Below are 26,761 nucleotides of genomic sequence, written 5' to 3'. Positions count from 1 at the left end.
ACTCTTCTCCAAAGGCTATTAATTGGTAGGAGTGTCCAATGTAATGAATGAAGTGTTCTCACCATGGCTAACACTATGGTTTATAAAACTGCTGTTAGTCCTGTCCAAGTTAAATTCACTCCATCAACCACGAAGCTGCACATCTATAATTCAATTCTGGGAACAAGGCAGGCGCACAGAGGGTACTCTCTGGGGAATGACCGGAAAGACATCAGGTTCTGCTTCTAAATATTTTTCTCTCTTTGTTGAACATTGAGAAAACACCAACATGTTACCTGGCAGAAGTGACCCATTAATTCATTCTTATGTTAGCACTTGATTCAACTATTAACAGAGGACAAGAAGCACTTATAGCTATCACTTATTGAATAGTACCAATAATTAGTTTTTGGAATTCTACTGAATTTGAAAAAGTTTGTTTTAGAATGCCAGGCACACTGGTTTACATTTCTAACTACTCAGAAATAGGTACAAGAAAGCATATTTGTGGATTTTGGACTAAGTGTTCTACATGTACTATCTCATTTAATACTCATGATGCCCCTATGGAATAAGTATTATTATTTTCTCCAAGTAGATAGATGAGATAACTGAGGTTCAAGGAGGTTAAGAAATGTGTCCAAGGCCACATAAGTTAAAAGAAGCAAAGCCAGAATTAAAATCCTGGTCTGTCTGATTTGAGCTGGGTGCTCTGAGGCATAGTGTCTACTGCTCTTGACTCTCAGAAGAATGAAAATGTAGATTGACATGCATAGAATTCTCTTTGGGGAAGGCCCTGAGGGTGGCAAAGATGAAGGCTGTCTATCAGGTGGCCCAGGAAAGCATGAGGCCAGTGGGCACCTGTAGTGGAAGCCTTGGAAGGAGGGAGAGTAACCGGGTGAACCTGCATAGTTGGGCCAGGATGATGGACAAAATTACAACACGCAGAGCAACCTGACCCCAAAACAGGTGTTTTGCAACAATGGAATATTGTTGTAACCGAAGAAAGTCAGAGGTCAGAAAGACATTTATGAATTCTTTAAACAATGGGGTATTGTTGGAAAGACAGCTGCAAATGGCATACTTGAGTGGCAAATTCAAAGAGACAGATGGCTTCCCTTTGAACAAAGAGTATTATTATATACACTAGAAAATGCAGAACTTCATGTAATGGAACAGTGGCTTGAAAGCTCTAAAAATTTACAAAATCATTTTCCTCTAAGTTTATAGAGTACAAATTGCAAAGGACAGTAAACTTCTATTTAAAAAAAAAAAAAGGGCTCAAGTTCATCAGGGAGGCAGTGAAAGTAATCCCTTTTCATTATCCAAAGGAAATGGCTTGGCAATTCAAAAAAATTATACCATGGCTTTTAAAAGTGTCCTTCCACAATTCAGTTTTAGTTTTTTAAAAATGAAAATGTGAAAATTAAACTAAAAAATTATATGAGATTCATTTTACTTTTTCCTTATAAAAAGCCATGTTTTTTTTTTCTAAACAGAATACCTGAATTTTTTTTTTAAATTTTTTAACGCTTATTTATTTTTGAGACAGAGAGAGACAGAGCATGAACAGGGGAGGGGCAGAGAGAGAGGGAGACAGAGAATCTGAAACAGGCTTCAGGCTCTGAGCTGTCAGCACACAGCCTGACGCGGGGCTCGAACTCACGGACCGTGAGATCATGACCTGAGCCGAAGTCGGACGCTTAACCGACCAAGCCACCCAGGTGCCCCAAGAATACCTGAATTTTTAATTGGTAGCATATTTTGTCTTGTGACAACAACCATTCTTCAATAAGCTCAAACTTTTTCTGGAAACACAAAGCCTGTTATATACGTCTTTTTTGTTTGTTTGTTTAAAGATGCACATAATGACATTTACAGGTTTAAAATGTTTCATTCAAAACTGTTTGAATGCAGTTATACATGTGGAAAAGTTTAATTACCAGCTATCTGCATGGTTGCGATATTACCCAGAGGGCTGTACTTGTTTCTTAATTAAAAATATTTGAACTTAATAATAGGGAACTCTATTTAAATATGAATAAAACATTGCAAGGAAGAAGTTTACCAAGTAGTTAGCAAATCAATTTCAGTAAGCGTTCCTTAAGAATTACTAGTCCTCTGTCGTATCAGGGGATGTACCTCCGTTTGTAAGAACCTTTAATTTTCCCTTGTCATAGAGTCACCTCTCGTTGGCACTTTGGGAGATCAGATTTTCGATGGGGTGTCCACTTAGAATTCTTAATTGCAGTACCTTGATGGCTAAGTGGATGGCTCAGGCCTCCTCGCAGTCTTCCAGAGCCCAGTAAATTACATGACCATCCTCCTGGTCATTCAGGACACAAACCTGAGAATCATCCTTGATTCTGCCTGTTTCCTCCTCCCTTTGGCCCCCCCCCCCCATTATGCCAGGAATCTGCCATTTTCTTCCTCTCCACTCTGATCTATCAGACTAATGCCTCAACTGTTTTCCCTGCTTCTATTCCTGCCTTGTTGCATCCATCTTGACACTGTGAAATGGAAGTTTTTGAATGTACATGTCATCGCCTTGCTTCAAACCCTACAAAGACTTGTCATTGCATTTGGAATAAAGGCCACCTTCCTCACCATGGCCTTCCTGACCTTACATCATTTGAGTCCTATGTACCTCTCTGCCCTCATCCTCTACTACTTTCCCCTTGCCCTTATGTCCCGGCTTTCTGACCTCCACTATTTCTCATAGATGTCCATTTCGGGAGCTTTGCACCTACTGTTCCTGATACCTGAAACATTATTCCTAGGTTCTCTGCATGGCTAGCTTCATCTTAAACTTTAAATCTCAGCTCAACTGTCACCTACTTTGTCAGGTAGTATCTAAAGTATCCACCATTCTGGCCAACGCTGTTCTCTATTACATCACCTTGTTTTGGTCTTCCTGCACCTTTATCATAGCGTATGATGACTTTGAGTATTTTGCCTTCATGTCTTCATTGTCTGTGTTTCCCAACAGATACAAGCCCCCTGTCTGTTTTGGTTGGTGTATCTCTGGCACCTGGGGGAACACCTGCCCTGACAGGTGCTCAACAAAAGAGATGATGCTGTCACTTATCCAGAAGTAGAACCAGAACAGCTATAATTCATCACCTAGAAGTCCTTTATGTTAGAAACCCAGCCTAGGTGGTAGAAACCACCATCCATGTCAGCGCTCTAAATTTATGGACTACAATGCTAGCCACCAAAGGGAAATTTCATACCTGCATTCATATAAGATTAGATGGACTTCTAGCCCCAGGATAATTGTCAAACTTTCTCTTGCATCAAATACATTTCCTCTGAGTCATACCAGTAGAATCCTCCTAGGTCTGACTGAGCTTATCATATCTCTGTTAGAATTCACTACTAGGAAACACTAGTTGAAGTATTAAATCTTAAATATCTTGAAGGAAAGCTTTTCATTCAAATGAAATCCATTTGTGGGGGCAATTAGGAAAGAAAGAAATAAAAGACATCCAGATTGGAAAGGCAGTAGAACTATTTCTATTTGCAATGACATGATCTTGTATATAGAAAATCCTAAGGAATTCATAAAAACACTATTAGAACTAATTAACATTCAGCAAGGTTGCAAGATCTAAAAAAATCAATATAAAAATAAACTGCATTTCTATGAACACTAGCAATGAACAAATAAAAAATAAAATTAAGGAAATAATTCTATTCACAACAGCATCAAAAAATTTACTTAGGAATAAATTTAACAAAAGAAGTGCAGGACCTGTGTGCTGAAAATTATAAAACATTGCTGAAAGAAATTAAAGAAACAAACAGAAAGATATCCATGGATTGGAAGGCTTAATATTGTTAAGATGTTAAGATATTCCCCAAATCGATTTAAAGATTCAATGCAATCCTAGTTGCCTTTTTTTTTTTTTCAGAAATTGACAAGTTGATCCTCAAATTCCTATGGAAATGCAAAAAGAATCCAGAAAACAAAGCACAAAGTTGAAGGGGTCACACTTCCTGATTTCAAAGGCCTACTCTAAAACTAGGAATCAAGACAGTGTGGTACTGCATAGAGATAGACATATAGATAAACAGAATAGAACTGAGAAGTCGGAAATAAACTTTTACATGCACGGTCAACTGATTTTCAAAAAGGGTGACAGACAATTCAATGGGAAAAGACAGTCTTTCAACTGACAGTGCTGGCACAAATGAATATTCACAGGCAAAAAAATGTAGTTGAACCTCTATTCCCACTATAGACAGAAATCAGCCAGAACTGGATCATAGCACAAAATTTAAGAGTTAAACTATAAAATTCTGGGGCGCCTGAATGGCTCAGTCTGTTAAGCGTCGACTTTAGCTCAGGTCATGATCTTGCAGTTCGGGAGTTCGAGCCCCACTCTGGCCTCTGTACTGACAGCTCAGAGCCTGGAGCCTGCTTTGGATTCTGTGTGTTTCTTTCTCTCTGCCCCTCCTCTGCTCATGCTCTGTCTCTCTCTGTCTCTCAAAAAGAAATAAAACATAAAAGAAAAAAAAATTTTAAAAAGAGTTAAACTATAAAATTCTTAGAAGAAAACATAGGAATAAACTCTGTGATCTCGGATCAGGCAACCATTCTTAGATATGACACAAAAGCATAAGCAACAGAAGAAATAAATAAACTAGACTTCACCAAAATGAAAAAACTTCTATTGCTTCAAAAGATAGCCAAAGAAATGAAAAGACAAGTTACAGAATGGGAGAGTATACTTGCGTATCATGTATCTAAGAAACTGTATCCAAACTCTTAGACCTGGATACTACAAAGACAAATAATCCAATGAAAAAATAGGCCAAAGGTCTGAATAGGTGTTTTTCCAAAGGAGATATACAAATGGGCTGATACGTGTACAAAAAGATGCTCAACAGCTTTAGTCATTAGGGAAAAGCAAACCCAAACCACAAGGAGATGCCACTTTACACACTAGGATGGCTGAAATGAAAAAGGCAGACAATAACGAGTGTTGACTGAGATGTGGAGAAATCCCCCAACCTTGCTTTGCTGGTGGGAATGTAATATGGTGCAGCTGCTTAGGGAAACAGTTTGGCAGTTTCTCAAAAGTAAAATGTAAAGTTCCATATGACCTGGCAATTCCACTCCTAGGTATACACCCAGGAGGACTGAAAACATATGTCCACACAAAAATGTGCATATGAATGTTCATAGCAGCATCTTTCATTATAGCCAAAGAGTGGAAACAACCAACTATCAACTGATAGATGAATAAGTAAATATGGCACACCCACATAATGGATTATTATTCAGGCATAAAAAGAAATGGAAAGCTACAACATAGAAAGAACTTGAGAACATCATGCTAAATCAAAGAAGTCAGACACAAAAGGGCACACTGTGTCTGATTTCCTTTATGGGAAATGTCCAGAACAGGCAAATCCATAGAGACAGGAAATAAATTAATGGTTTCTGGGAGTTTGGGGGAAGCAGGCAATGGGGAATGACTATTAATGGGAACAGAGTTTCTTTTGGGGTGATAATAGTGATCTAGGATTAGTGGTCATGGTTGCATAACTCTGTGAATGCACTAAAAAAGGCTGAATTTTGTATTGTGTGAAGTAAATATTAGTGAATTATTAAAACAAAAGTCACCACCACGGTTTTCTGGGACCTGGGGAAAAAAATCCTTTCGCAGAGTTAGCAACACACAGCACTCTTGAGGAAACTTGTTTTCACAGATTCTTAGCTGCAGCTATTAAGTGGAGAGAACGTCGGGTATTAGCACCCTTTCACTATGACCATGAATTTCCTTTTTAAAGGAAGAACATTGGAAGAACACTCCATTCCCATCGTAAATTTACCCTGAAATGGGGCAAGGTGCCTATGCCTTCAATAATTTTACACCCTATTAAATTGAGGTTACCACATTCACAAATGCGAGCCGCAGATTAAAGTGATCATGTGGGTTGTAGAGACCACATTTTATTAACCTGAATTTTGACACGGAGGTCAAACCTCTCTGCACAAATGGTAAGCAGTGCCTTTGTGCCTTGATCCCCTCAACAAAAGATGAAGCTCCTTCCCTCTTTGATCCTCTTGAAGGGAGTACTCTGTCAGTCTCCTTAGCTGTAAAATGGAATAATAAAAAATGGAATGCTGTACAGAGGGCTCCCATGCAGAAGGGACATGTGTCAGGTTTGTGCTTTGTAATTGGCAGTGAGCAGCTGTGAGAAGGGTCTCTTGAGACAACCCAAATGGTGTCTGCATACTGGCTTTTCCTAAAAGCCTCTTAAATTAACAGGATGGGTAAGGAAAGTGACTTACTCTCTCTCCAACCTTTCATTATTCCCTGGTATTATCTTAGAGCGCTATTTTTCAGGCAGTGGACTTGGGTGAGTGGCCAGCTACTTAAAGTCCTTGGCTGAGTGGCCAGCTACTTAAAGTCCATTTGTGCCTCCAGCTCCCAAGGTGCTTTTTGTGCTCTGGTTTTATTTCCACAGAAAGATGGAAAGATAAAAAATAAACAATCTTTTGGCTATATTACGATGACAGATTTTACCTAGTAGAAGGGTGGTGGCAAAAAGATTAGGGGAAAATGGACTGGAAGACTTCTTCGAGACTTGCTTTGACTCTGGTTTTTGGCAGCCCAGCCAAGTGGAGCACCATTGTAGAATAAATCTGTCAGGTTAGTTTATTAGCTGTATTCCACTTGTTAGCACACCAAAGAAAAAAAATTACAGTTAGGTAGAACATTTGTTTTGGAACTATTATCAAAAAAAAAAAAAATGAGAAACATGCAAAAATAATCCTGACAACTTTTATCCTAAACCACCATACAACAAATCCATTTTCATTATGTTAGGTGATTTACTACTTTCTTGTGTGCATGCATGCACACATGCATACAAATGTGGGAAATAAGAGGAATGCACATTCCGGTTTTATCTGGATCTTTCTTGAGGAGTGGCCACCATTTAGAGAAGAGTCAGCATGTATTTATGTGGCCCAGAGTGGTGGACACAGGCAGCATTTCTGGACTCAGCTTCAAGTTCTAACTCGTCAACTAACTAGCTGCTGCCCTTGAACACAGTGCATAACCATTCTGAACTTCGGTTTCTTCATCTGGAAAACGAGGATGAAGGTCTTCACCTCTCTGGTCATTGTGAGGATTAAATATTTCAGGAAAAAGGGGCTGGCATGGTCAATGCTAAGAAATATTAGCTGTTTCTATTTTGTTAATGATGATGTACGTGTGTGTTCCTTGTGTGAGTGAATAGTCCACCCTAAATTGCTTAGAACATAATTGAGCCAAAGCTTTACAGTATAACACATACAGAATACTTAGGATATGACAAATAGAGTAAACCTTTAATGTTTAAAAAAAGTGAAATACTGGGGTGCTTGGGTGGCTCGGTGGGTTAAGCATCTGGCTCTTGACTTCAGTTCAGGTCATGATCTTACGGTCCAAGGGTTCAAGCCGCACATCGGGTTCTGCCTGGCTGTGCAGAGCCTGCTTGGGATTTTCTCTGCCTCTCCCCTGCTTGTGTGCTCTATGTCTCTCAAAATAAAGAAATAACCTTAAAAAGATGGAATATAAGTTCATTTGTTCTGCAGAGCTTCATTTGTTCTCTGGTTTCTAAGTGCAGCTCTGGGGGGGTTGAAGGAAGAAAAGTACTAACATAGGAAGGAAGAAAATCAATCTGATGGACATGAATATAGCCACCAAACTAGCCTAGGGATTTCTTCAATGACACTACTCTATGGTTAACCTTCACTCATGCCATTTATTATTTGGGGGAACTGCTGCAAAGAGACCAGAAAGTGAATAGAATAATGATGTTTTTATGGCTCCTAATGTAGATTGTTATCGAAAATCTGTCAATTTTACTGGCAAGCCTTTGGCTCAAAAAATAAGATCTTCGTTTGTAATTTGCAGGCAGTGATAACTAAAATTATGAGAAGTAACTGGGAAATAAAAAAATAACTATGATGATAATTATCTTTCTCATTAAAAACAAGAGGCATTCTATTATCACTGGGATGTGCAATATACTCTTTTAACAGCTGCTGCTACTGAGCTACAACACATCCGAATACGAAGGCAAATACATTACTGATCACCCAAATGATGAAAAATAGGTACTGCTGAAAATGTGTGCAAAATGGAACAGAACAGAAACACAGCAGGATGTGCTGCCGGCCTCTGCAGACCAGAGCGAAACCACTTACAGCTACTTCAGGAATCGGTCTCAGCTTTTCTCCCGAGATTTCCTTTAGGGACGTTTTGTTTATTGAAGTTGGTACTTGATGGGCTGGTAGGTCCTTTGCTTTGATAACAGCATCTGGAGTTTTCTGAGAGGATTCACTTCTTCTGGGGGGAGAACGGCATGGTGTAGGCACCAAACTCGTTTGAAAGTCTTTTCTATCTATCTGCTTCGCCAAGGAATTCTGGCTTTCTGATGCTCTTGCTTCTGCATAGACACTTTTTAGAGGTCTTGTATCTGTCCGCCTTGTAGCCGTCCCCCGCGTGCTCTCTACTGTTAACTGAGCTAACCCTGAAGGGCTAGTTGTTGGGCCCAAGGAACCCTGGATACTGTAGTTACCCTACGTAGGGGAACAAAGTGAAACTATTTTGAGCCAAAATTTATGGTGAAGAAGCTAGTGAGAACAGTTTTTAATAAGTTCACTTATTCTCTGAACAAAGGCAAAAGTATAGCTATCCTATTTTATTCTGCAATAAAAATATAAGTAACTAAAAACAGCAATGCAATGCAAATAGGTATAAATCATTTGCTAAGATACCCTGCTAGATGGTATCTGGTATTGATAAGGCATATAGGAAGTAGTCACCAAAATTATAGGCGTTTCAAGAAAGCATGTGAAAGAAGAGGATCCATAGGAAGTTACTTTAGAATTATATACTTTGACTTTCTAATAAGCTAAGTCCATGGGAAGAGAAAGAGCTAGAACTAATTTAGCTTATTTAGGCAGGGAAATGTTACTCTAAAAACAAATTGGCCTATCAAAGTACCTTTTTCTTATACTATTGTAGAGAAGTTTTATTCTTCAAGAGCAACAGGTAATAAACATGTTTTGTGAAATATTTTTCTTACATGAAAATTTCAATTATAGCTATTTTTTTTTCCATAAGACATGAGCATCATTAAATACAATTATTTGGAAAGCTAAAAAGGAAAGCAACATGAAATTTACAAGTATGTAGTTCTGGGGTTATCCCTGGGAAAGCAAAAATTAAAAATTTTAAATCTGAGAAAGGACGAACTGCAAACATAAAATCAATGGCTGTGAAAATAAATAATGGAAATGAGAAATTCAGGGCTATTTCATTTGGTAGATTTTTCTGCTATAAAATAAGAAATTTAAAAACAAACTAGTGCAGGGCACCTGGGTGGTTCAGTCGGTTAAGTGTCCGACTTATGCTCAGGTCATGATCTCACTGTTCATGGGTTCGAGCCTCGAGTCAGGCTCTGGCTGACAGCTCAGAGCCTGGAGCCTGCTTTGTATTCTGTGTCTACTCTCCCCCCCATCCCTGTTCACGCTCTGTCTCTCTCTCTCAAAAGTGAATAAACTTAAAATAATTTTTTTTAAAAACAAACTAGTGCAATCATTGCTTATACGTGCCATGGTAGATTTTTCCAATTTGTCTTATTTATTTAAGTATTTAAATTATGTAGGGGCACCTGGGTGGCTCAGTCGGTTAAGCCTCTGACTCTTGATTTTGGTTCAGGTCATGATCTCATGGTTTGTGGGTTCACCACATCGGGCTCTGAGCTGTGCAGCCTGCTTGGGATTCTGTCTCCCTCTCTCTCTGTCCCTTCCCCACTCACTATCTATCTCTCAAAATAAATAAAAGTAAACTTTAAATATGTGAATATGCAATAAATAGATATTAAACATGTAAATATGTAATAAAAGGATATTAAAATGATAAACTGAGGACAGAAAAAAAATCAATAAAAGCAGAGTACATTTTATTTCCTTTCAACGTTTATTTTTTTTTTATTTTTTATTTTTGGGACAGAGAGAGACAGAGCATGAACGGGGGAGGGACAGAGAGAGAGGGAGACACAGAATCGGAAACAGGCTCCAGGCTCTGAGCCATCAGCCCAGAGCCTGACGCGGGGCTCGAACTCACAGACCGTGAGATCGTGACCTGGCTGAAGTCGGACGCTTAACCGACTGCGCCACCCAGGCGCCCCCAGAGTACATTTTAAAGACATTATCTGATGTCTTAGAATATGTATCTTACATTCAGTTTCAGTAAGCTATTCCCTACTCTTCCATTTGTAGCCACAAAGAACCAAACATCTAGTTATTCCCCAAATTTGGTATTTTTTAATCTTTTTTTTTTTTTTTTAATTTATATATATATATATATATATATATATATATATATATATAGAGAGAGAGAGAGAGAGAGAGAGAGAGAGAGAGCTTAAGCAGGGGAGGGGCAGAGGGAGAGAGAGAGAGAAGTGTGGATCCCAACCCTGGGATCATGACCTGAGCCAAAATCAAGAGTCTCACACTCAACCATCTGAGCCACCCAGGTGACCCTGGAACAGATTTTAATTCAGTCTCGCTGCTAGATAGTGTTAACTCTTCTCTAACTTAAAAAAAAAAACAACAACAGCACCTGAGTGGCTCAGTCGGTTGAGCGTCTGACTTTGGCTCAGGTCATGATCTCACAGTTGGTGGGTTTGAGCCCCTTGTTGGGCTCTGTGCTGATAGCTTAGAGCCTGGAGCCTGCTTTGGATTCTGTGTCTCCCTCTTTCTGCCCCTCCCCCACTCACACTCTGTCTCTTAAAAATGAATAAATGTTAAAAAAAATAAAAAAACACTCTTGTTTAATTTTCTATAATTGTTATATACAATTGGCAGTGGGATTTCTTTGAACAAAAGACCCTCTACTAATTCATTTCCATCATATTTCAATAATAAAAACATGTACCATCTATTTAAAACAGATTGGCCTTAAAAATAGGTTGGTTAAGCACAGAAGGTATAATTATGCATCTTTGGGCCACAATCTTTGGATCACTCTGGGATTCCATTTTGTATATGACATGGGCAGAAGTTAGGAGATTTTGCAATAAAATATTTATTAAGCTCCTTCTATGAGGAAGGCATTTTCTAGGCACCATATAAGATACACAGGTAAGAACATGGGCACTGACCTCGGGAGGCACAAAGTCTTAAAGGCAAAAAAAGCATAAAGCAGAGAGATAGATACCTACAAAAGTAATAATTTCATAAGGTAGAAGGCAGTAAATATCATTCCAAAAGTTTCAGATGTACTATTATGAGAATTTAGAGGGATGCATCAAAAGTTAGATGTTTGCTACATCATTTTAAAAACACTTTAAAAATAAAATTATTATAAGAAGTCTATTTTTTGCACCTGTGGGTGGGTCAGAGTACAGCCTTTTCTTCCCCCCCCCCAGTAGTTTACTCAGGTGTAAAATTATTTCTTTTTGCTTGGCATGAGCGGTGATTACATACACAGAAATACTGATGAGCTGTGTATGGACATTCATCTCACATTTTTCCTAAGATATGCCCTGGTTGGGAGATGGGCCAAGGAGGACAGATTTAGCTGTATTCCCTGGTGAGCATTCTCCTGGTTGTACTGTATTTCCACGGTATTGTTTCTATGCTATTTTAAATATATGGAATAGATAAATAACTGGAGAATCTGCGCAGAGTGAAAAAGGCTTGCTTACTTTGGCTGCCCCAGAACCAATTCTGGTTTACCCCAGATTCTGAAAGGGAATTAGGATAAACGAGAAAGGGAAGAGATATAGGAGAATAATACTTTGATTTAAATTGGGTCGGCTTCTCTTTTAGGGAGGAAATAAATAGAGAATAAAACCTAGTAATGTATTTTCTAGGAGTGGTACACTGGCAAAGCCCTATTCCTTTCTTTAGCAACACTTTGATTTACTAAAATAGATGATATACATATAGATGATATTTATTGATTTCGTAAATGTAATACCTTTGGGCTCGACATGCTGTTTGATTAATTTTTTCTTATATAACATATGCATTTGTTATATGCATTAGAAGTTAGCTTACTACAACCTGATTGAAAAACAACCACTCTTTCCCCTTTGGTTTATCACTCAGCTACTGAAAACCTGTACAGCAATTGAATATAATTTGTCAGAGTGGTAAAGAAATTGTCATGCCATTTTCACATTCCAATCATCTGTTCATCTGTTTCTCAGAAGAACAAATACAAAATGCTTTTGATTTAACTTAATATATTTTTTTTAAAAGTCCCAAATCTCTTGAACCGTTTGTCTTCTGGGCTCAGAGGCATTTGTTTGTTAAATATTCAATCACGCCCCAGTGCTGGGAACATCAATAGAGTTTGCCTGATTAACTGTAGCACAGCATATGTACGCTGAAGATGAGAATGATTTCCCCAAGGACCAGCACTTCCTCTGCTGAACTATGTTTCTTAAAAGGACATGCAGATGGGCATTTGGACAATAATTTCTGGACGCACAGAATGGATTGTTCTTGCTGAGCTGTAATTTTAAAAAGATAATTTTAATGACTCTTGAGGGCCACCTACTTGGAGCAGATGGGACCCAGGCTCTTTGTATCAAAACTTTAATGTTGAGTGAGTCAGGATGGAACTCTGTTTTAACCTTTGTGAAAGTGGATAATCATATTTATTTATATTTCAATTGATTTTTTTAATTCAGCCCACCGTGAAAAAACATCTTCTATAACATTTTTAAAAGTTCTATAAAAAAACATGTCTGCTATATTCCAAACACACCTTTGATGGCAGTTCTGAATTTGTAATTGAGGTGGAGTCAGCAGGAGTTTTTACTTTTGTCCAATGTTTTAGTGACTAAATGTATGAACTGACAGCATCTTTTAGTTCGGACATTAGCGCTAGCAGCCAATAGAGATGATATAGGTATATACTTCCATTGTCACCTAAAGAGCACAATTATTTACACAGATACAGTTAAAGACATGAGTCATAACAGAGTGAGGAAAATAATTTCTTCTTGGGGCACCTGGCTGGCTCAGTGGGAGGAGCTTGTGACTCTTGGTCTCAGGGTCATGAGTTCGAGCCACACGTTGCATGCAGAGATTACTTAAAACTAAAATCTTGGGGCACCTGGATGGCTCAGTCAGTTAAGTGTCCAACTCTTGATTTCTGCACAGGTCAAGTTCCCACAGTTCGTGGGATGGAGCCCCATGTCAGGCTTTGCTCTGACAGCATGGAGCCTCCTTGGGATTCTCTCTCTCCTCTATCTCTGCTGCTCTCTCTCTCTCTCTCTCCCTCTCTCAAAATAAATAAATAAATAAACATTTAAAAAAATCTTAAGGGGGGCGCCTGGGTGGCGCAGTCGGTTAAGCGTCCTACTTCAGCCAGGTCATGATCTCGTGGTCCGTGAGTTCGAGCCCCGCGTCAGGCTCTGGGCTGATGGCTCGGAGCCTGGAGCCTGTTTCCGATTCTGTGTCTCCCTCTCTCTCTGCCCCTCCCCCGTTCATGCTCTGTCTCTCGCTGTCTCAAAAATAAAAAATAAAAAAAAAGTTGAAAAAAAAAAAATAAAAAATCTTAAGGGGCACCTGGGTGGCTCAATTGGTTGAGTGTCCCACTCTTGGGTTTCGGCTTAGGTTGTGATCCCAAGGCTGTGGAATTGAGACCCTCATTAGGCTCCATGCTGAGTGTGGAGCCTGCCTGCAATCCTCTCTCTCTCTTTCTCTCTGTCCCCTCCCCCTCGCTCTTTCTCTCCTCTGCCCCTCATCCCCACTCGTGCTCTCTCTCTCTCTCTTAAATAAAAATAAATAAAATCTTAAAAAAAGATTATTATCTTCTTTGATGATAATAACATTGACCACTCAAATGTATCTTAAAGGTCTTCACTAACAACCATCCCCAAGAAGTATTTTTACTTCCACCTCTTGAATTTTACAGGAAACTATTAAAGTAATACAGTTCTCTCTGGGTGGCAAAGATAACTGATAGTGGTAACTTATAATGCATTTTACTAACTAGTTTATAAGGAAGTAAAACGAAAAGAAGATGTAAGTGTTTCTAACAGGTAATTAATCTGCAACATGCTTGATATTAAAAGGGGTTGGGCAAATTATTTTTGTAAATATCTTTACCTATAGCCAATGATGCTTCACAGACAAATCATAGCAGAAGTTAGAAGGACTCTACGGGATGGGCAAACACCATCATGTGAATATTTGGGGAAAATGATGAGACTCCTTTGTTTAAGACAGAAACATATTTTTCTATAAGTTAAGACTTCATGCTCTTTTAGCTGATAACAATTTAAAGATTTCTTGTGGAAACTCTATCCACAATCAAATATTTACCTGCAAGATGTTTATCTTTTAGCAAAAGTGGCATAATGATATTCTAAGCAGACGAGAGTTTTATAATGTTTTTACTTGCCTACAAAAATGAAGAACCAAGTCACAAGAACCAAGGGGCCTGTGACTTCTGCAGAGAAGAAGAGAGCTTCAAAAGATAATAATAAAGACATATAGGGGCTCCTGGGTGGCTCAGTCAGGTAAGCGTCTGACTTCAGCTCAGGTCATGATTTCTCCGTTCATGAGTTTGAGCCCTGCATCGGGCTCTGTGCTGACAGCTCAGAGCTTGGAGCCTGCTTTGGATTCTGTGTCTCCCTCTCTCTCTCTGGCCCCCACCACCCCCTGCTTGTGCTCTGTCTCTCTGTCTCTCAGTCTCTCAAAGGTGAATAAATGTTAAAAAAAAATTCTAAAGATAATAGTAAAGACATATAGATGTGAACAGCCTTAAAAAGTTTCTCATGCAAATTAAGTATTAAATTTGCCTGGTAGGTTTACAGAATATGTTATGTTGTAATTCATAATATACAGGAATAAAAATGCAAGGCCATATATTCAAAATAGAGGCCTTCCATTTTTTCCCCAACACATACATTGACATTTAAAAGTTTTTAAAGGCTACACAGAATTATAAGCAGCCTCAAATGGAGTAAATATTCTTTCTATTTTGTGTATGTATGTGTGTGTGAGAAAGTAATTCAAATTCATTAGTTAAGTGCACAGGGGTGAATGTTTTGTAGACGAACTCAGAAATCTAAACTATCAGGAAAAAAATAGAACGAAACAGCTTAACTGCTGAGTGTTAACAAAAAAGTACCTTGAAAGCAAAAATAATGGGAAAGCTGACAGGGAGGACTAAAAGGGTCCTTTTACGCCGTTGTTGGTGAATTTGTTCTCTGCAGCCCTCTATGGAGTTAGATGGGGAGAAGATCTGGAAGCTTCCGCTAATTTGAATTCTCTAAGCAGTCAGTCTACATAATTCATGTCCAACTATGGATAATTTTTTGGCTTAATGTTCCAATTTGGATTGTGATACAGGACAAATTACCTGGCCTTGCAAGTATCTACTTTAGTGTGTGATACACAGCCAGAGTTTTGGGGAAAAAAATGATGGTATTTCCAAATGAAAAATTAAGTTAGGGGAGTAATAAAATATTAATATAAAGCTAACTATCTCAAGTTGTAAACCAGGCGTATACTCAAAGCCACGTTGGGAATAATGGCATAAAATACAATGTAGAGATGATAACAATAACAGGCTTTTATTCCTTTCAGATGCTGCAATAGTGTGAAAGGAGCTTTCAAGGATAATTCACTTTACATGGTAGTCTTGATTTTATAGCTATATATTTCCATAGTGTGCTTTTCAAATAAGAAGTACAAACTCAAAATTAATTGAGTATCAGAAATATTAGTATACATGGCTGCCTAGGGAATAAAATGTATAGTACAGCAAAGAGAAGAGCATATGCAAAAAAAGAAAACTTATAATTTTGAGGCTCTCACACTAATGAAGATCTCAGATGTGAATTAATGAATAGGCACTTAAATTACAAAATCAATATATCACTGAAAGCTTATTTTAATTAGCCTTTACTATTGTATGTGTACTTTCCCTCTAGCTATCATAATAACACGATTTGATTTTGCTTAGTTTACATACTACTGAATATACCTAATTTCCCTTTAAAAATACTCAATGGTCTACCATCAAATAAAGTCTTTTAACTACAAGTTACAAACCTAAAGCATAGTAAGTAATGTAATTATACTCATTTTTCCACCGTTATTTATAACATAACATTGTTTTCCTTAAGTATAATTATGTTACTCTAAGGATATAACGTTCTCAAATAATTCAACTAATATAGTAAGGATGTCTAAACTAACCGAACTGATTTTTCTTCGAAGACTATATGTAAATAAACATTTGAAATATGTAATCCAATTTCCCATTGACTTACACAATTAATAAATGGGAGAAGTAATCCTACAGAAAAAGAAATGACCAAAAAAGCCCCAAACAAAACAATTTGATAAAGAAGGGATCATCACAAATTCTAGAACTCATTTAAATACAACCCGACATTTTTGTTGGTCATGTTTTCTATTTTAGTTTGTGTCTTGTTCTTGCCTCTAACAACAAACCCTAAAGCCTGTACATGACAAGGCTTCTGCCCTTCTCTCTGGCTGCCACTGTTAGCAGGCTCCCACTAAAGGTGGGCCAGGACCAGTGTTAGCAATGAGATGGTCCGAGTATAGGCTCTAGCCGTATGCTACTGGTCATTTTGATGGTCATGGCACAGGGGTGACCAGATAGCTATGCCTCTCAGAGCTTGGGTAATGCATGATACATTTATTTTCGAATTTGTATAGTTGGTAATTAGCATATGTCTGCATAATAAACAATGAAAAATGTAAGGAGTAGCTAATAGCAAAAGAAAGCACATAAAGTGATAACAAGTTAAAATATTCAGAACTAGTATTCATTTTCCCATGAAGCTCTATTGCTTCTTGTCAAGACTTTTCCTTCATACAGACAGAAGAGGTAAGTTCCTCATGTCGTGAATTTAAAGGGCAGTTTCCCATAAAACTTCTCTCAAAGTTTTCTTTTTTTTTTTTTTTTTCTTTCTTTCTTTCTTTCTTTCTTTATTTATTTATTTTTTAATATATGAAATTTACTGTCAAATTGGTTTCCATACAACACCCAGTGCTCATCCCAAAAGGTGCCCTCCTCAATACCCATCACCCACCCTGCCCTCCCTCTCTCAAAGTTTTCCAGGGAAGGAACTAATAATTCCCACCTGCCATGAAATTTCCACCATTACAGGAATTCTTTTGGTTTAGGTAAGAAAGATGGTGCTGTGCACATGGGAAAAGGATGGGCTATCGTGTTAATGAAATGATATTAATTAACTTATCAGACTAGCCAATTAAGACTGCAGAAGAATTGACAGCTGGGATGGAGGAGATACTAGATGCTGAAGGCAAATCTTTATTTTATAATTTTTATACCTTAATGTTATTCAGGGTGAAAGGGACAAAGACGTCCTGAGCACAATTTGATACGCTGGCATCAAATATAGTATTTATGCAAAAAGGGATTTATAGTAGGTTTGTTTGGTATAACTAATAGTTTCACCACACTCAGAAGCACATATTATAGAAAAAGGATTCCCCCATGCACTTTGCTATGGAAACTCATTAAAAGTTGCAAAACACCATAGTTACTGCCTGAATACTTTCATCACATTCTTAACTCGCTCTGAAGGTAGGAGCTCTGAACCTAACCTGCATGCTACTGTCCGAATGGGGATCCTTGAGTTATAACTTGAAAAAAAATTTTTTTTGTAAGCATACACAAAATTTTTTTCTAATTATTATTATATAAGCATTATATTACATATAATCTAATATATTTATATTTATAAATATATTTATTATATAATTTATTAGATATAATAATTATTATATAACTTTAATATAGAAATGATTTGTATAATTTCTCTAAACCGTAACTTGACTGTAATCTGCTTTTAAGATAATTATTTTTCACAGAAAATATGAATGCCTATCATTAGAGCACAAAACTAAAGGAACTTCACAAATAAATTCATTTTATACAGGGAAAAAGAGTTACTGGATTAAGTTTTAAGCAAATGTTTCAGAACTACTTTCCCTTTGGTCTATAACGAGTTGTTTTTTTTTTTAAACTTTATGTGAATTTACCAATTTGTAAGATATGTTTGTATTCTAAATAACCGCAAACAGAAAACCCTGGGTAAGGCAAGTCCCAGCACTAATCCATGATTCATTATCTAGACTTTAATTGGCACAACTCTTGAAATTCTGGGACCATATGGAAAATAATGAGTCCTAATAGGTCTAAGGTGGAGAGATGGCAGGGAGTAAGGAAGCCAGAAAACTGTCAATTCGGAATGCTTGGCCACTGCAGCACAATTCCCCCAGAGAGCCAGAACAACGTGTTCTCAATGTCTTACTGGTCTCGCCATCATACAACTAAACTGCGTGTTACTTCTCATTCTGTGAGGCAAAAATTAAAGCGAAAAAACAAAAACAACCCCAAAACTGGTTTCCATAATTAAAAATGAAATTGGCTGACTGCTAATAAAAAAGGCAGCAATTTAGAGTTACCATAACAACCTGAGGCAACTGTTGACTGACACTGCAATCTGCTGCATTTTTATAAATAGCAGTTGATTTCTCCTCTTTCATTTCAACTGGTTTTAGCGCTCATTGGAGCTAATGCAACAACTGCGTTTTAAAACGACTTCACTTATCAAGCAGTGTTACCTCTTCGCTGCTGTCACCGCCATAAAAATCATCCTCCGATTCAGTGTCTCTCCTTGTCACACTGGTATCCTCTTTTAGATCCAAAATAAATGGGCACCCCTCTGGGGACAGAGTTTGAGTTTTTCCATGAGGTGCTGATCGCGGTCTTGATGAAAAAGTGAAAATGTTCTTTGGAACAGCCTGGGTTTCCTCTGCCAGTTGGTCACGTTCACTTTCCTTGCTGGCTTCTAGCCACAGGTGTGAAGCGTGGCGGGAGTCATCATCTAGAAGGAGAGACTGTCTGCTGGACGCCAAATGGGAAATGTGATCATTTTCAGGAAATATCCACTCATCTGACATTTGAAAAAGATGACAAAAATTAGAGGAGTGTTCCAGAAGTGTTATATTAGGCAGGTGGTTAGTTCAAAATTTCTTGTGTTGAAACAGGGATTTATTAAATAATGCAGAAGTCAAGGAATGCAATCTATCCACATCCTGCTAAACATTTAACCCCATAGATCAGAGCCTACAGCTATGGGCAACTCATTTGCACTTTCTCTCCATCTGAGTTGAAGTACCGGCCAGGAAATTTATAAGTCTGAAATAATTATCACCTGTCTTGCAGTAAGCTCTTTATAGCACAGCCTCATCAATTTGATATTCCAGGGGGGAGGAAATCTTCCAAATTTAAAAGCGTTTGAGTAACTAATATCTTCTTTTACCTGTAGGAGGGCAGGGCATTTAACAAGTTTCTTTAAATAAAATATCTGGGCATTGTTCAGATTATAAATCATGGAGGAGAGGAAACCATGAAGAGGTTAACAGGTTTTTCTTTTCCCTTTCACTGACTGAAGCGGGGGCAATTCATAGACTAAACTGAATAGACTTTTCAAGTAATAGTAAATCCACAGAAATACTTGTTAATGTGACTGGTGACTTCTGCTGGTGAAAAAGTTCTTTATGTTTAACTATAGGAGGGAATGTTTTCATACAAAAATCTTTCTGCACATTGTTTTTGTTAAAAATACTGAATACTACACCACTGAGATACATTTATATCAAAACTTTAAAAAATCTTTTAAAAGGTAGAGTTGATGTACAATGTCACATTAGTTTCAGGTGTATAACATAGTTTAATCTTTTATGTAACACTGAGGTAGATTTTTATAGCTATGATCCAGGCAAATTGGAACAAATATTTACAATGAATATCATTAAAAGCATGCTTATTTTCTTTAGAATGATGGCAGGAAAAAGTCACATTTTCTCAACTTAGTCTATTTTCCTTAAAATTTACTTTTTTCCCTCCTACATTATGTCAATGGTGAAAATCTTACAAAAATCTGCGTTCAGCAGAACCAAAATGTGGACATGGTCATTTTATCCTGACTCTGGAATCTGGCTACATTTATCTTCACAAGGAAAGTAACCAAGATTTGCTGACTTGAAACTCTAAAGCCTACATCAGGAAACCAACAAAGAAAAGACCTTTAATAAAAATAACATTAATGGCACAAATGAAATTGTATTCAGCATAATGTAGTCACTGGTTGCGTAACTTAGCACTATCATTATATAACATAACTTGCCTATAGAAAGAGTAACAAATGTACATTTCTTAGGGAACACCTATAAGGGACAAGGCTTTCACATTTTCTGTAGGTAAATGGCCAACAGCAGGCTGAATCTATGTCATCAGACCACATTCACAGGGGATGTGGAGACTCCTCGGTCAGTGTGCCGTGAGCAGGTGAAATAAACAGATTCACTGGGCTGTCCTCTTTGGGACAGCAAAGTCTTTCGCGTGGTGCTAAGAACATAGCACATGCTTTGTAAACTCTGTAGATGCTTTATTAATAAGTAAATGTTGAAAAAGATTAAAAAAAAACCTAATGTGTTGCATTACATACATGGATCCGTAAAGAAAATTGGAGGAAAAGATACTGGGAATCTTCATTATGTAATTAAACAACGTGCACGACCTATTGCCAAACATATTATTAACTATCAAAAAGTCAAAGTCAAAGGAGTGTTTTTACACCAAACGGACTCTAATTATCTCACCGCCACATGCTTTTTTGGAATTTGTAGTTTTACCTCAAAGTATTTCCATATCAATTGTAATGAATAATTTGGTGTGTTTTCTTAGGAAAATATGTAAATTACTGTGTAATCACAATATTGCAGCAAACAAGATAAATGCAAGAATGATCACCTAAACATCTAATTAGTTTTTCTACACAGTCAGATTTATGCTAGAGACACTAATTGCGCCTAACATTTTAATGAAGGTTTCAACATTGCATAAATAAGACTGACAAACTACAAACAATTTTCATTTATTTTCCCTTTTCCCTTGCTCAGAACAATTCGCCTTTGTAAAAGTACCACACACCTGCTAGGCAAGATATGTTGATGGGCTCAATGTGCTAGACTCCAACCATCTCCATTATAAAGAGGATGGGGGACTTGTAACAATAAGTAATCTTTGGGGATGGTGATGATGTCATGTTAAAACTTTGGAGTTTCAAACTTTCCTTCTGATGCATTGAAACTTGAACATAAAAATACCCTTTCATCCCTCAAAGTCTGACATGCAAGTGGGGTTAAAAGGAGATTTATGAAAAATGATAGATTTTTAGCAAGCAACTGAATCACAACTTTTCAAAATGACTGGGTTTGAAATGTTCGACATACTTAGATTTTATTCATTATTAACGATTCTGGGGTGCCAACCTGCTTGATCAGGAGACTGTGGTGTTGGAGAGCTTGGGTTCATCTCTGCTTTCTGTTGGGACACACTGTTGAGGGGGGTTGTCGCTTTATCTTCATTCCTGTTATTTCCTGAAGAACAGCCTTTATTGGAATAAATATTTTCCACTATGTTATTTTTGATTTTTTAAAAAAGTTATTTTCAAAGGACACTATTGACATGGGGTACTTTTCTACATGACTATTGAAAAGCACATCAGAGGTGACAATACTGATTATATGCAGTTTTTTTTTTCTTTTCCACTAGAATGTTTTAAAGATGAACTCAGCTGCATTTTTGTAGCGGTTCATCTTTAAACTCCTTGATATTTGCATGGGGGACATTTTAGATTTAAATTTTACAATATGCAATAAAAGGAATTCCAAAACCCGTATCATTTTTAAAAGGTCTAAATTTTCCCCTTTGGTTCCACATAAAATGGAGTGTGTTTACTTTAAATTACAACTCTTGCTGAAACAGACTCTTTTAAACCAAGCTCTTTCCTTCAGCATCTTAAGAAAATGGACACAATTAATTTTTCTATCATTTTATAAAAATAACACAAATCCTAACAAGTTGAATTTCAGCGTACCCAAGAACCCTACACTTTTGAGAAATTATGGTAGCAGATGAGTACAAGACATACTCTGGGCTTGACTCAGGGTAACTACTGCATGTGCAGACAAATCTATCCTTGCATTACCTCAAATCCAGTATTCAAAGGGATGACTATAATAGCCATCTAAATTTATCTAATGCTTTACTGGTTGCAAACAGTTGAAATTTTAACCTACATTATATCAGATGGCATAGAGTCAAAAGGGAGAGACAGTAAATGTAAAAAAAGATGAATATGCATATCTGAAAAGGGCTCAATTTAAAAAGAAGAGATATAAATGAAACATGAAAAATTACGAGTTAAGTGCAATTTTAGGAAAGTCTGCAGGAAGAAACCTCCCCTATCAAATTTGGGCCGTTTCTAAAAAACAGTAATTTAAGCTTATTCAGCCTTTGAGAGTAGAAAGTAGGAAGTTCTTTATTTCTGCGGTACTGTCTATTTAATCCAGCAAATCTCCGTTAGGGCTCTAGAGCAATTCTTTTGCAGAAAATCTGATTTCCATAATCCCTGTAGAAAAGATATTTATATTTTAAATGAATTGGTTCGTAATCCTTTGAAATTTACAACCTGCAGAGAGAGATTCCATTGTTCTGAATAATATACAGATATAAGATAGTATTGAATTAGGGTCGTACCTCGGTGTGCCTCTGTCCTTTCTCTGTTGGTGCTTTTTAATCGTAATCTTCTCCTGTTATTATTCTTATCTGCTGATGGTTCTTGAGGGGGATGTGGGTGCATAACATGCAGATCAGCTGGTATGTTTTCATATCAAAGAACAAAAAGCCAGAACAGAAAGTAGTATATGGTTTGAAATAACTCAGTAAATATAATTAGAGCCATAATGAGAATGTTCCCGTATCATTTTGACATCATGCAAAGCTATATCAAAAGCATAACTTATTCCTTCATGGAAAATAGGTATTTATTCCTACTCCAATATTAGGATCATATGAGGCTTTCAAAATTACTAACACATTTTATTCTTGTAACATAACCTTACAGAGAGCTATAGGTAATTTGGTTAATGTTAATCACACAACACGCTGTATTAAAAAACATAAAAAATGGAACTGATAGCTAATACAGAAAAATAATTTCTTCCTTTAAAAGAAGAGGTAGATAAATTTCTAAAGAACCATGGAGAACTGAGATTAAACCTGAAAAATAATTCTTAAGTGTAATTTAATTATGTAATAGTAATAATAATAATACTCATAGTAGCACTTAATAATAACTGAATGTTTAATTTCTTGGCACAATATGGTGTATTTGACTGATTTTTCTTCTTGAATCCTCACAAAGACCATGTGAGGCAGTCATTACTACTATAGTGCCAGCAGTAATTTTATCCCCATTTTATAGATGAGGAAACTGAGGCCCACAAGGTTTGGGAAATTTGATTAAGGTCTCACAAATGGTGGTAGAGTTGGGACTAAATATCTGTGTTATTCATTTCTTTATCTCAGTTTTGTATTGCATGGGAAATATAGTCTGTAATAATGATCATTAATCTCTAAAGCAAATAAAATGAACACAAGTGCCCCCCTTTTCAACTCTCACAAAAGTCAGACATGCAAGAATGGAAAAACTGACAGTGAGTGGTAAGCCTTTGGTGCTGGTCTCAATCCTTTCCAATGATTACAAATTTCAAATCACTTTGCCTCTCTGTTAGCCATGAACCTTCAATCTATAAAATGGGACAAAAATCTCCTCTTCACCAACAGGGTTCTTTTTATATCAACAAGAGAAAATAAAAAGCACTTTATAAATGGAAGAGATTAGTTAAAAGATATAATTAAGAAAACTTAAAATGCAGGTGGAGTTCTCAAAATATAGTGACAGTAGAATGCTATATTATTTCCTTGCCAATCATCATAAAATAAAAACACAGGGTACTGTGGCAATTTGAAATAGTGGAATAAAGAGAATAATAGGTTCTAGATGATAATATATGTATAAATTTGAAACATACTTCAAAATCCGCCATCTTTTTCATTTTTATTTATTTAATTATTTTTTTCCATATTTTTCTTTTTAAATGATAATTCTCTGGATGTAAGATCTAGTCAAGAATATAACTTCGAATTTATCTTCACAAGAACATTTCTTTTTTTTTTTTTTTTTTTAAATTTTTTTTTTTCAACGTTTTTTATTTATTTTTGGGACAGAGAGAGACAGAGCATGAACGGGGGAGGGGCAGAGAGAGAGGGAGACACAGAACTGGAAACAGGCTCCAGGCTCCGAGCCATCAGCCCAGAGCCTGACGCGGGGCTCGAACTCACGGACCGCGAGATCGTGACCTGGCTGAAGTCGGACGCTTAACCGACTGCGCCACCCAGGCGCCCCGCAAGAACATTTCTAACTGTTTTCCCCTAGCTATCAAAACTTATGCATGGTGGCTCAGTAAGTTAAGCGTCTGACTTCAGCTCAGGTCATGATCTCATGGCTTGTGAGTTCGAGCCTCGCATTGGGCTCTGTGCTGACAGCTCAGAGCCTGGAGCCTGCTTTGGATTCTGTGTCTCCCTTTCTCTCTGCTCCTCCCTAGCCTGCTCTCTCTCTCTCTCTCTCTCTCTCAGAAATAAATACACATAAAAAAAATTAAAAACAAACTTATGCACGATTCTTACCATGAATAGGTACGGTCTGCTTTATTTGGCGAATATTTTCTTTATCTCTTTGCTCCTCCGACTCAGGTATCAGTGAGGCTGACATTTCTGCACTGCTAACACAGTTCTCTGCCATAGACTGTTGGCATGATCGGTTATTTCTGGACCCAATGGATCTTATTGTCTATAAGGAAAAGGAATTATCTGCACATTTTTAAATATGGGAATTGCATTTATTTCCTGTAGAATATACACAGATTAATAATATTTGGGCAACTAAAATGTGAGGAAAAAAAACTAGAGGAAATGAATAGATTAGAAAGTTGGTGGAGAGGAAAATTATAGTAGAAAATTGGAAAGGAATGGAAGGAGAAATATAACATGAGATAAAACAGAAGTCAAGCGCGTCTTCTAGACACAAGTTAAAATGTGCTTATTTGATACATTCCATCTTTAGTAGGTAGGCGGTGAGTTGAAAATTTCTGTGTATGTCTGAAATTTGGAGGAAATTAAAAATAAAAATATAACATTTGAGAATCTGGTTGTTGTAAGGTGTCTGGTGATGATCCAATTCCTTTTTGAAGGAGAGACCATAAAATGTGCTCACATATATTTGTCTTTAAGTTTTGTGAACACAGTTAATGAAAAGAATACTCAGAAATGTTAATTGTGTTGATATGGCAAAAATAAAACAGTTTTGAGGTTTTTTTAAAAATCCAGAATTTGTTCCAAATTTATTCAAGCCTTCTGCTTTTGGCATGTAGTCTCTCTCCTTCTTCCCCAACCCCCAACCCCTGCACTGGGGAAAAAACCCTTCCCTTCCCATGCCTCTCACGCTTAGATGAGCTCTTCAAATCTTGCTCCTACCTCACTGGATATCCTCATGTTATTTCTTCTGCCAGAGAGTGGAGGTGGTCCAAGTACTCTGGATCCAAAGGCGATATGACAAACATCATGATTTTTACTGGTACGCACACTGCCTGTTCCCTTGTTAATGAACTGATCTGTTTTGTTTAAGGAAGGCAATAATAGTCCATTAATGGATATAATGACTAGTACCATGTTGCAATGTTTCTGAAAATACAATCCAGGTGTCACATGATCCAAATTCCACTACAGAGCACTTATAAAAAATGCAGATGCTGAAGCCTAACATCAGATCTACCAGATCTGTAGAATTAGCATCTTAGGGAGGGGAGGCAGAAATCTATAATTTTAACAAGCTCTCCCAAATAGTTCTTATGCTCACAGTCATTTGAGAACCACTGCCACAAATATTTTGCCTCAAAAAAAGAGAGGAGGAGGGAGAGAAAAGAAAGAACAGTTACTAAAAAATACATTCTAGTAAGGAAGTAGTTTAAATAAAACTAAGTCAAGTGAACAAATATTTGATTGAGCACTCTCTTGAGCACATACTACAGGTTATCAGGGACACAAAATAGATAAGATATACTGCTTGTCCTCGAGGAGTCTGGAGGGAGGTGATAGTAAAACAGGTAACCGTAACATAAAGCAGACCAGTGGGAATGAAGAATAAGTGACCTCTTATACCTCAAATAATTAAAATTAGAATTACCCTACAATCCAGTAATCACACTACTGGGTATTTACCCCCCAAATACCAATACATTAATTCAAGGGATACCTGCACCCCTATGTTTATTGCAGTATTATTTACAATAGCCAAACTATGGAACTATGGAAGCAGCCCAAGTGTCCACTGATAGATGAATGGATAAAGAAGATGTGAATTATGTATATATATATATATATATATACACACACATATATATATATACATATATATACACACATACACACACACACACACACACATATATACACACTAAGTTACTAAATATTATTTAGTGTTAAAAAAGAATGAAATCTTGCCCTTTGCAACGACATAGATGGAGCTACAGAGTATTATACTAAACAAAATAAGCCAATTAGAGAAAGACACATACCATATGATTGCCCTCATATGTGGAATTTAAGAAACAAAACAAATAAGAAAAGGGGTCAGTAAAAAAGAGAGGAACAACCAAGAAACAGATTATTAATGACAGAGAACAAACTGATGATTACCAGAGGGGAGGTGGGTGGGGGAAGGGTGAAATAGGGGATGGGGATTAAGGAGTGCACTTCTCACGATTAAAAAA

At 37.1% G+C, this 26,761-nt stretch overlaps 1 protein-coding gene across 20 annotated transcripts in view; it reads right to left on the bottom strand.

Annotated features, from left to right (window-relative positions):
- Window positions 1-26,761, bottom strand: part of CFAP20DC (CFAP20 domain containing) — a 240,243-nt gene that overhangs the window by 69,016 nt on the left and 144,466 nt on the right. For 13 of the 20 annotated variants that reach the window (XM_058726348.1, XM_058726349.1, XM_058726345.1 and 10 more), the window contains 6 exons: window positions 25,467-25,603; window positions 24,621-24,783; window positions 22,629-22,745; window positions 21,359-21,478; window positions 18,644-18,975; window positions 8,189-8,563 (listed from right to left, as the gene is read on the bottom strand). In XM_058726348.1, the coding sequence (XP_058582331.1) occupies window positions 8,189-8,563; window positions 18,644-18,975; window positions 21,359-21,478; window positions 22,629-22,745; window positions 24,621-24,783; window positions 25,467-25,603 (1,244 nt within the window). Of the gene's footprint in view, window positions 1-3,472; window positions 6,086-8,188; window positions 8,564-18,643; window positions 18,976-19,206; window positions 19,345-21,358; window positions 21,479-22,628; window positions 22,746-23,586; window positions 23,681-24,620; window positions 24,804-25,466; window positions 25,604-26,761 lie in introns of those variants that run through there. The other 7 variants (XM_058726354.1, XM_058726359.1, XM_058726358.1 and 4 more) reach the window with 6 other exon arrangements.

The sequence above is a fragment of the Neofelis nebulosa genome, chromosome 4, assembly GCF_028018385.1.
Source record: "Neofelis nebulosa isolate mNeoNeb1 chromosome 4, mNeoNeb1.pri, whole genome shotgun sequence".
NCBI lineage: Eukaryota > Metazoa > Chordata > Mammalia > Carnivora > Felidae > Neofelis > Neofelis nebulosa.
This window is presented reverse-complemented; position numbering and strand designations above follow the sequence as displayed.